This window comes from Prionailurus viverrinus, chromosome F1 (assembly GCF_022837055.1).
Source record: "Prionailurus viverrinus isolate Anna chromosome F1, UM_Priviv_1.0, whole genome shotgun sequence".
In the NCBI taxonomy this organism is placed as follows: domain Eukaryota; kingdom Metazoa; phylum Chordata; class Mammalia; order Carnivora; family Felidae; genus Prionailurus; species Prionailurus viverrinus.
The window spans coordinates 24,940,349-24,951,234 of record NC_062577.1 but is presented as its reverse complement, the minus strand read 5'-3'; the positions used below and the strand labels follow the sequence as shown (position 1 = coordinate 24,951,234).

Below are 10,886 nucleotides of genomic sequence, written 5' to 3'. Positions count from 1 at the left end.
GAGAAACAAACAAACAAACAAACAACCCAACAGCAAAGATTGATATCTTGGAATACTGTCCTGGTCACAGTAGTCCCTGGTCTCTTTGGGTCTCAGCAAAATCGTGGGAATTAAAGGACAGCAGAGTACATGTAAGGGGTTTAGAACAGTGTTTGGAATGCACACAGTGAGTGCTTCATTAATGCTAGCTGTTATTATCCAAGGCTTCTTCACTCAGGGAAGAACTTTGGTTTCTGTCCCAAATCAGATCCTCTAGGACAAGCACTCCCACACTCAAAAGGAGCTCCAAACTCTGTGAGCGTTATATTCTCTATGCTTCCTTAGGACAGTTCAGGCTCCATGCTGATTCATTTGTGGTCTTCCTGGGGGTGGGGTTGCCACGGTACCCCTAGGGGATTCTCTTTCCTCCCAATATTGGTTTTCCTCTCAACCTCACTCGGAATCCCCAGGAAGTCACAGGTCCAGGTAGTACTCTTCTCTGGCTACATCCCTCCCCAGTACTGGTTTGGGTTCAGGTGTTGTTATTGACCTTTCTGGTAGCCCTGGGACTAGATAATTGCATTGCAATTCATAAGCAGCGTGCAATTTTTGGCACTGACGTCTGTAATTAAATTCAACAAGCATTTATTGAGCACCTAGAGCATGTAAAATACAGTTCTTTTAAATACATTTTGTCTTTAACTATTTAGCCTATTTTACTCACTCAATTTGGATTAATGTTGATCCATCCTTAAGAGTTTTATGAAGAACAAATATTAAAATGAAAAACTGCACAATTCTTTGCAAATACAAACGTCTTGTGTGAATTATTTTTTCTACGTGTTAATATTAATTGCAATAACAAAACTACCGCTTTCCAGGCAGGCGGTAGAGAGCAGCTGTAAGGCCAACGGGAGTCAGACGGAAGAGGTCAGGGGAGGTGCCTCCAGCACGTCCGGCCCAGAAGGGGAGGAGCCTCGAGGAATGTTCCCCCCCAAACCCCGCCCCCTATCCCTCCCTCTTCGTTGGTGCGGCGTAGGCGGTTACCATGGCGATGACGTCTAGAGGGCGGGACGGGGCGGGGCTATGGAGAGGAGGAGGAAGATGGCGGGAGGGCGGCTCTGAGGAGACCTCGGCGGCGGCGGAGGAGGAGAGAAGCGCAGCGCCGTGCCGCGCCGGGGCCCATGTGGGGAGGAGTCGGAGTCGCTGTTGCCGCCGCCGCCGCCGCCAGTAACTGCTGGACCGGAGTGGGAGTGAGGGGGAAACGGCAGGATGAAGTTCGCCGAGCACCTCTCCGCGCACATCACTCCCGAGTGGAGGAAGCAGTACATCCAGTATGAGGTACCGGCAGCAGCTGGGGTGTGGGAGGACTCGGAGGGGCCACCATCTCGCCAGTGCAGACCTCCGCTGCCGCCTTCCGCTCCTGCTGCCTCCCCGCGCCTGGGCGGACTTTGACCTGGTGCCGCGGGGAGCCACTGCGGCATCCCCGCCGCGGCTGCCCCGCTCTGGGCCCCGCTGACCTTCCCCTCCCCCGCAGCCCCGCTGCCGCCGGGGTAACGGATATGCAGGCGGCGGGCCGGGAGGGAGGGCACAGCTCCGCCGGGGCTGGGGAATAGTGGTGGGAGGGCGAGCCGCAGGTGGGGGAGTAGTGGTGGGAGGGCAGCCCGGGGTCGCGGCGGTTCCGCGCTAATCCCCTCCTCCCCACTCACTCTGACCTCTCGTCCCCACCCTGGGCGAGCGCCCCCTCGCCAAGGTTAGGTTTTGTTTCTCTCTGCTCACCTCTCACCAAGGAATCCTCTTCCGAGATAAGCCCCGTTAGCGATTTTCTTCATTCCACAGAGCCCTTCCGCTTTTCCGCACTTGCCCACTGTTGACAAAGGCTTTGTAACAGGGTTGAAATTTGGTTTAAATGTATATCACATATGCAGTGGTTACTGTATGCAAACGTATTGTAATCATCTATTCTGTTTTGATAATAAGACGGTGACGGTCTTTTTACTGATTGCATGAAGTATACAAAGTAATCACATCTCTGGTTTTGACTGTCCTGTTGTTTTGGAATGGAGTGAAGGAGGAAGAGGAAGGAGGGAAGAGAAGAGAATAATTAAATTTTTCAGGTTTTCTTTTCTAAAATTTTGGTAGCCAGGGAGAAAAGTACTGTATTGTAAACAATGTACTTTTAAAACATACCTGTGTATTGTAGATATCATGGCCCCCTTCCCCCCTAATTGCTGTGATAACAGCTTGGAGGGTATTCAGTAGGTACTGATGAGGAACCTTACATTAATATAGGAACGAGTAAGGATAATGAACCCGTGTATATTTTCAGAAGGCAAGATACCTAAAGAGCTTTTCAGCACTGCAATAGGTTATTCTCAGTAACTGGCAATTCAGCTCCTGGATAGAGAAAGAAAGACTTATCTGTAACCTCCAGGAATTCACATCTATGTATGTGCAGGAACAAAGAGTATAAAATCAATACGAACTCAAATATGTTAGCTACATTTTATGAATTAAAATGTTTTAGTTGTCTATGTCTGTTTAAGTTCAGTGATAGGATGTTTAGGCAATAGCACAAGTTTGTTTTTCATAAAGCAGTTGTAATAATTGGGGAAGACAGGGAAAGAGGTGTAAGTAAACAGAACCTTGAAGATTGTAAAATAAATTCACCTTGTAACATACAGTATTTGATTATTGCCAGAAATGAAACACCCAGAATTATTAATGCTTTCTTTCACTTAATTTTCTTTAGTGTTTTGTGGCTACATTTTGTAAGAATAAAATAAGGGACTAGCTTTTCAGCCTGTGGAGTTTTTGATTTATTGTTTCCAATAACACTCGGTCAGTTTTAAAACCTTGGCTAGAGTCCAGATGATGGTTTTTATTGAAAGGAGGGCATTGGTCTTTCATCTTGTAGTAGTAATTTTCAGCACCACTGCCAGTTCTTCACAGAGGCATAGGAAAAGCATGCTGAAGCAACATCTTATACTTGTTATATAGTATGTATGGAATGCTCGATTTGGGCAAAAGTAATAGTGGCTAGTTGTATGCTGTGATTAATTTTAAGTATTACAGCACTTTCATAGAATTGTATTAATTTGGAGTAGCTGAGGCTGGAAGGGGAAACATAAGATTTAGTTTGAAAATGCAATTACCTCTTGATTTGTAATGTCAGCTTTGTGGCTGGAGTGACCACAGTAATTCTGGGACTCCTCATTCATATACTCCCTTTGGACACTAGCCCCAATTGGGTTACTCTAGGTTGGTTACAGAGGGTCAGAATTCCTGAGCACATGCGTGACTGCATTATCTTTCCTGGGGCAATTATAAGGTGTTAAAAAATTTTTCATTTATTGTGGCTAATTGAAATTTTATTCTGCAGAGTCCCTACTACCTAACTCCTGTCCCAGATGAACTCATTGTTTGGTAGGCACAATTAAATAAGGGGCACTTTTCTTTGTGAATTGGAGCCATTAAAAAGATTTCTTTATAGGGTTGGGATTTGTGTTACTATATTGTTTCTCAAGAGCTGGTGCTGTTCCTTTGAAAATATTTAAAGAGGCATAAATAAGAGTTTTCAGAGTCTGGGCATTTTGGCAACTTAAAAACTTTGGGGAAAAACGACATCCTAAAAGATGTTAGCTGTTGCTGGAGAAAAAAATCTTCTTATGATGCAGTAACACGTAGTTTCTGATATATGAAGATTATGCTCATGAAACACTGTTCATGCAATAGACACTTGAATTTGTTTTTCAAGCACTAGTGGTGAAATTCTAGGGTATTACCCCTGATGTCTAGACTAGGGTGCTTTCTAGTGCTGTGGACCATGATGAACTGTTGAGCTTCTTTGGTTTTTATGTCATTTCACTACATTAAATTTTATTTGAGATAAGCACAGCATTAGATAGAAACTGAAAATTTTGTTTTACATCTATAATTATGTGTATTATTGTGTATACATGGCCACACAATAAATGCTAGTTATTGTATATGTTAGCCATGAGACTCTGGGGACAATCTTTTTATCTTTCCAGGGCTCTTTCCTTTTCCATAAGATAAGAATATATAGGGCCAGAGAGCTTTTCAAGGTCCATTGTGATTCATAGGTTTTTGTTTGTTTAAGAGAGACAGTGTGCCAGTGGGGAGGGGGGCAGAGGAAGAGGGACAGGGAGAGAGAGAGAAAATCTTAAGCTTAGAAAATCTCCATTCTTAGCACGGAGCCTGATGCTGGATCATGACCTGAGCCAAAATCAAGAATGGGACCCTCAACTGACTGAGCCACTCAGGCACCCTGTTCATAGGTTTTTTTTTTTTTTTTTTAAGTTTATTTATTTTGAGAGAGAGAGGGTACATTTGCATGAGAGAGAGAGAGAGGATCGCAGGCAGGCTCTCTGCTGCCAGCGCAGAGCCTAGTGTGGGGCTTGAACTCACAACCGTGAGATCATGACCTGAGTCAAGATCAAGAGTCAGACGCTTAATCAACTGAGCCACTCAGGCGCCCCCATAGTTTTTGATTTAACTTTTAATGGTTTTTGCTTTTTGGAATGTTAAAATTGTTATTAGTGTTATTACTCATAAATAACCTAAAAATTATTAGAATTTCTAATTCAGAAATAAATTGTGGAGTTCATAAACTCAATCTTCGTAGGCAGAATAATAAAGCATAAAAGAGAGCAATAAGAAGAAACCATATAAAGAAAATCTGTTTGATCCACTTGTGAATAGCTTTTACAGAGAATAAACACAAATGAGCAGAGACCATCCCTGTTTCCAGTAATCTATTTGAGTGTAAATCTTGGCATAGAAAATAGAACATCAATAAATCTTTATAAGAGCACTTTAAAAAAAATTTAGAATCAGTGATTGCAATTTTAGAGCTCTGTGATTGATTAATCAAAATTAACAGACCAGTTTCAACCACATAGACTAGTATGACCATGTTAATATTTTACAGAATATTAGCAAAAGAAGCAAATATATTTGGTGCCTTCGGCTGCTGACTTGTGTTTTCATCCCTAGGGTCCTGTGCTGCTTTGGTTTCTCAGGAATGGTTTTTTCAGTGTATACTGGAGTTGAATAGGTTCCTAAAATAATGAGGTATCTAAATTTCAGGATTTTAGAGTTTCAGGGGAATTTGAACACTATCTACTTCCTCTTTTTTTCAGACAAAGAAACAAAGGTCCAGAGACCATTATTGTGATTTTCATTTATAGAACTATCCCATGAGAACACTTGTGTTGCAGGCTTCAATTTCCCAAAGGTATTATGTTGATTAGTTAGGGTTAACTTGTCTTGCTAGAACTTGTTTGAAATTTCCAGTTTGGCCACCCGATGGGGCACAAGCCACTTTTTCTTTCAGGCACTTCTGCAAATGAAAGTATGGTATAGCGTATTTAAGATAACACTTGTAAATGATTGTGTCCATAAGATGCCTGGCATTTACCAATGTTTTTTAAATGAGTGAATGAATGTTGTATAAGAGAGGAACCTATTACTATTCTTTATTATATTTGTATAATAAAGTGTGTTAGGATGAGTATCCTGGAAAGATTATACTTGTCCATCCATCCCTCAAGGTTGGTTTTGGATCAGCTTTTGGATGAAGGCCCAGATCATAAGAACCTAAGAATCTTATTTGACCTGGGGTGACCATGGAAAGTTAGTCCTGGCTTCAAATCCAGTCCTAATCTGGAAAGCATTTGAGAGACTGATTGAGTTGTGCTGGCTATGGGTTTTAAGTATATTCGTGCCATGGCCCCCAAAGGAGAGTACCCAAAACTCCCATTGAGTAAGAGAAGATAATATTAGAACTGTTAGTTATATTCATTTTTACGGATAAGACAAAATTTTACTAATATTTAATAAATGGGTGAGTTTGATGGCCTTGTTAGGAGGTGTTCTGAGAAAAAGAGAAGGATTGCTAATAGGTTTCTTACTTGTGTGTTCACTTTAAGCAAATAGCAATTATTCCAGTTTATGGTTATGTAGAATTTACAGATGTTACCTAGTTTCGACTAAACTAACTCTTATAAAATGGATAGGACTTAAAAAGACTCCTGTAGGGGTGCCTGGGTAGCTCAGTTGGTTAAGCCTCTGACTCTTGATTTTGGCTCAGATCGTGATCTCATGGTTCATGAGTTTAAGCTCCGCATCTGGCTCTGTGCTGAGAGCCTGGAGCCTGCTTGGGATCCTCTTTCTTCCTCTTCTTTCTGCCCCTACCTTATTTGCTCTCTGTCTCTCTCTCTCTCTCTCTCTCAAAGTTAATAAATAAACTTGAAAAAAAAAAAAAAAGACTTCCATAAAGAACCTCAACAGTAATACCACTAAAGCAAGCACATGTGAACAAAAAAGTGGCAGAGCTGACAATTCTACTTCTAGTACTAGCTTTTGGTAAGCCAAATTACAGACAAAAACAATCATACTTCTAATAGATCTGACAAGAAGTTTGCCCCCCCCAATTCAAAATAATTAGGATAATTCTTTGAAATAAGATTTTTTTTCAAAACTTTATTTAGAGAGAGAGAGCGCAGGAAGGACAGAGAGAGAGGGAGAGAAAGAGAATCCCAAGCAGGCTCCACACTATCAGTCCAGGGCCTGACTCAGGGCTCAGTCTCACAAACTCTGAGATCATGACCTGAGCTGAAACCAAGAGTCCAACACTTGATCGGCTGAGCCACACAGGCACACCTGAAGTAAGTTCACTGTCGTCCATAGTGAACTTCACCATAAACATATATTATGTGTTAAGAATATTGAGCCTTTGTGGTTTGTTTTTCAATTTATAACCATTATAATTAAGTTTCATAATCAACTAATTCTTGAAGTTTAAGCTAGACCTTTGAAATACTATATCACAAAATGTTAAGCTTAGATTTTTAAAAATAATGAAGCTTTTCAGGTATGTTGTTTTCTAAAAGTATTGCTATTGATAATCTCTTAGGTTGAAAATATTTTTGTACTATTTATGAATGAAAGATAAAAATTGTTTATCATTGTCTCATCTTTTAGAAACTATTTAGGGGCACCTGGGTGGCTCGGTGGATTGAGTGTCTGCCTTCGGCTCAGGTCATGATCTTGCCATTCCCGAGATTGAGCCCTGTGTCAGACTCTTTGCTAACAGCTCAGAGCCTGGAGCCTGTTTCAGATTCTGTGTCTCCCTCTCTCTCTGCCCCTCCCTTGCTCACACTCTGTCTCTCTTTCTCTCAAAAATAAATGAATATTAAAAAAAAAAATTTTTTTAAAGAAACTTTAAAAAATTCTGTTTTATTATGTACACAGTTGTAGAAGGATATAATTTATCAATAAATGTACATATACTGGAGGAGGTACATAGTAAGCTATTGTTTTTGTTTTTGATAGTGATATGATATTTAAAAAAGGTTTGGAAGACTTTGTTCAAGTTGTGCAGCTTAACCAAAGCTGGTTTGCGGATTGCCTGGTATTGAACTAGTCTTTGCAATTGAGAGCAGTGTCAAAATTCACTAGGGTTCTTACCCAGTTGTATTTGCCTTTTCACGTATTCCTTTTACCTAGTAAATGCTGAAAGAAGCCAAGTAGACAAAGCTCATGAACCAATGCCTTAAATTATCCATTCATTCCAACAGCTGTTTATAGGGGTTCTACTATTTGCTGTAGGCTGATAGATTTGTCCTGAAACTCAAGCTCTTTCATTATCTTAAAAATAGAAAAGATGGGGTGCCTGTGTGGCTCTGTTGTTAAACATCTCCCTCTTGATTTTGGCTTAGGTCACAATCTGACAGTTCATGAGATCGAGCTCCAAGTTAGGCTCTGTGCTGGCAGTGTGGAGCCTGCTTGGGTTTCTCTTTCTGCCTCTCTCTCTGCACCTCCCCCCTCCCCCAGTAGATAAATATTAAAAAAAAAATAGAAAAAACAATAGTATTTTTTGTTTTTGTTTCATTTTTAAATGTTTTTTTTTTTTGAGAGAGGGCACGTGCGCATGTGAGCAAGTGGGGGGGTGGGTACAGAGAGAGAGGGAGACACAGACTCTGAAGTAGGCTCCAGTCTCTGTGCTGTCATGACAGCACAGAGCCTGATGTGGGGCTTGAACTCAGGGACCATGTGATTATGACCTAGATAAAGTCAGATGCTTAACTGAACCACCCAGGCACCTCTGGTTTTGGCTTTGTATTTCAGTCAGCGCAGTGTTTCAGAATTAAAAATGGTATAGAAAGGAAAGATTGCAGATTGAGGACTTGGAACATTGTTATAAATTTGGGTCACTTGTAAATGACTAAGAGACTTTCTCCTTAGCTTTTTGAACTTTTGAACTTTTTTTGTTCAAATACCTTTCCATCTAATTTGTTAATAGAAACAGATTTAGTTACCCATTCCCATCATCATGCAGGTATGGTGTCTATAGGGGCTGATCAGAAAATTCTTAAAAAGTTGTTCATTTATTAGAGGTCAGGGGAAAGTATAATTAACCTGCTGTAAGCATAACTTACAACTTCATAGTCTGTAACAAGAGGACAATATGTTAATTAAGCAAATATAGTCTCTTATTCATTGAGGGTGACCTGCAGTATTTACAAAGACTGAGGACTAGGAATGTGGAGATATAAGTCCTTAGACATAGTTCTGTCTGTTCATAAATGATGAGAGAACCAGAGATTGTTTTGAAAATTGAAGGGCTGTAATGTAATCATTCAGTAAAGTGGGACGTTTTTAGATTATTATGTGACTTACTTAGGCTAAATTGGTCAAGTTGTAATTCACAGAGTAATGCATGTGCTTTGTAGGCTTTTTCTGTACCTTAGAGCAGTGGTTCTTAAACTTTTTGGTCTTGGAACCATTTGAAACTCCTAAAAATTATCGAGGATTCTAGTGTCTACTGATACATGTTGTATTACAAATTAAAACTGAGACATGCTTAAAACACAGGAGTGTAACAAGCACACCTTCTACTAGAGACATGTTATCACACTTCATGCAGCCTCTGGAAAACTCCACTGTTTACTTGTGAAAGAATGAGAATGAAAAAAACAAGTGAAGTTTTGTAGTGTTATTAAAAAAAGAATTTGGATCTTTTGAGCTCCCTGAAAGGGTTCCTTCCTTCCTTCCTTCCTTCCTTCCTTCCTTTCTCTCTCTCTCTCTCTTTCTTCCTCATTTTCTTTCTCTTTGCTTTTTTTTTCTTTTCTTTTTTTCTTTTTAGAGAGAGAGAATGCATGTGTGCAAGCATACGAGCAGGGGAAGGGCGTGGGAGAGGGAGAGAGAGAATCTGAAGCAGCCTCCACGCCCAGTGTGGAGCTGATCTTACCAGTGTGAGATCATGACCTGAGCTGAAATCAAAAGTTGGACGCTTAACTGATGGAGCCACCCAGGCACCCCCCCCTTTTTTTTTTTAATTTTTTCTGAGTTTATTTACTTAAGCAATCTCTACACCTAATAATGGGGCTCAAACTCATGACCCCAAGGCAAGAGTTGCATGGTCTTCTGAATGAGCCAGCCAGGCACCCCTCCCTGAAAGGGTTTCTGAGAGTTACTGCCTTAGAACACAGGACTCCTTTCAGAAGGTTCAAAGATGGCCTGAGAAAAAGTTCTCCAGTTTTAGGAAGCGCGTAGGGGAATAGGGAATGTCTTGGATGAGAATTCTCAGGTATTTCCCCCACTGCAAAGGATGTAAGGGGGGAAAAAGTTGGCTTCTTGGGGATTCCCAATTCCGTTCTCTTTTCTTTGAATTGAATTAGTTGATATGTGGTCTGCTTGTCATTAAGGAGAATGGAATTGACATTTATCGAGCAGTTAGGAACCCAGTGTCAGCTGCTTTACATAGAATAATCTCATTTAATCTTCACAATTTTGCAAGGTAGATGATTTATTATTTTTATTTTAGATTAATCATTTGTTCATGGCTACATACCTAGCAAGTAGCAGACCAAGTAGGATTTGAAATTGAATCTGTCATACATTAGAACCCTTGCTTTTTAAAAAAATTTTATTTGAGAGAGAGAGAGAAAGAGAGAGGGAGAGGGGCTAAGGGAGAGAGAGAGAGAAAATTTTAAGCGTGGTGGAGCCTGACACAGGGCCTGATCCCATGACCCTTGGATCACGTCCTGAGCCGAAATCAAGAGTGGGACACTCAACTGACTGAGCCACTCAGGCCCTCCTAGAGCTCTTGCTTTTATACAGGAATTGTAAGTAACAACAGATGTTATTTTTTGAGTGCTTACTGTATTAGGCACTATGTTAAGTACTTTAAAAACATTTTCTCTTTATTAGCAAGCCGTTAAGGTAGGTTGTCAGCTCTGTTTATAGATTGGGGAAATTGAGTCTTAGAGCCATTGAGTAATTGATTATGTTGATACTGCTAATTGTGGATAACCTTCTTTTAATTCATATTACTACCTTTGGAAAAATATATAAGTTCCTTAATTTATACATATATAGAGTTTGATGTGGTCTGACCTATTCTTGAGCATCTGCTAAAGTAATGGCTGGTCTATTTTCAGTCCTAGGTCTCAGTCTGCACGTTTTGGAGGTAGTAGAGTGTGGTCTGGAGGCCAGAGTTAATTTATATTTTCCTCAAGATTATCAGGGTAACTATTATTAGATAGGCAGCTGGTAAATAGAGGACCTTATGAAGATGAGGCCATAAGAAAAAGATAAGATATTAGTAATAAGAGTAAAAAGAGGAAGATAAAGTGGGCATAGCTGTTGTATGCTGCAGTTGTGGCATTTGGCTTCTAGATGATAGATCATGGAATGTTAATTATTTCTGAGATTATTTAGCCCAATTCCCTTTTTTACTTAATGGGAAATGAGGTTTAGAGAGGTTGAGTGATTCAGGGTTACATGACTTGGTTAGTGGCTGAGTTAACACAATTACCCTGATTCACTTTATTGCTTATTATTTTGCCTTGTATGCTAGTATGTTCAAAATGCATAGA

At 40.4% G+C, this 10,886-nt stretch overlaps 1 protein-coding gene across 2 annotated transcripts in view; it reads left to right on the top strand.

The window, feature by feature from the left end:
• The first annotated feature begins 1,084 nt into the window (after nucleotides 1-1,084).
• The window catches only part of XPR1 (xenotropic and polytropic retrovirus receptor 1), a 212,828-nt gene continuing 203,026 nt past the window's right edge, over nucleotides 1,085-10,886 (top strand). For both annotated transcript variants that reach the window (XM_047840768.1, XM_047840767.1), the window contains exon 1: nucleotides 1,085-1,320. In XM_047840768.1, coding sequence (XP_047696724.1) covers nucleotides 1,252-1,320 — 69 coding nt within the window. In that variant the 5' untranslated portion in view covers nucleotides 1,085-1,251. The remainder of the gene's footprint in view (nucleotides 1,321-10,886) is intronic.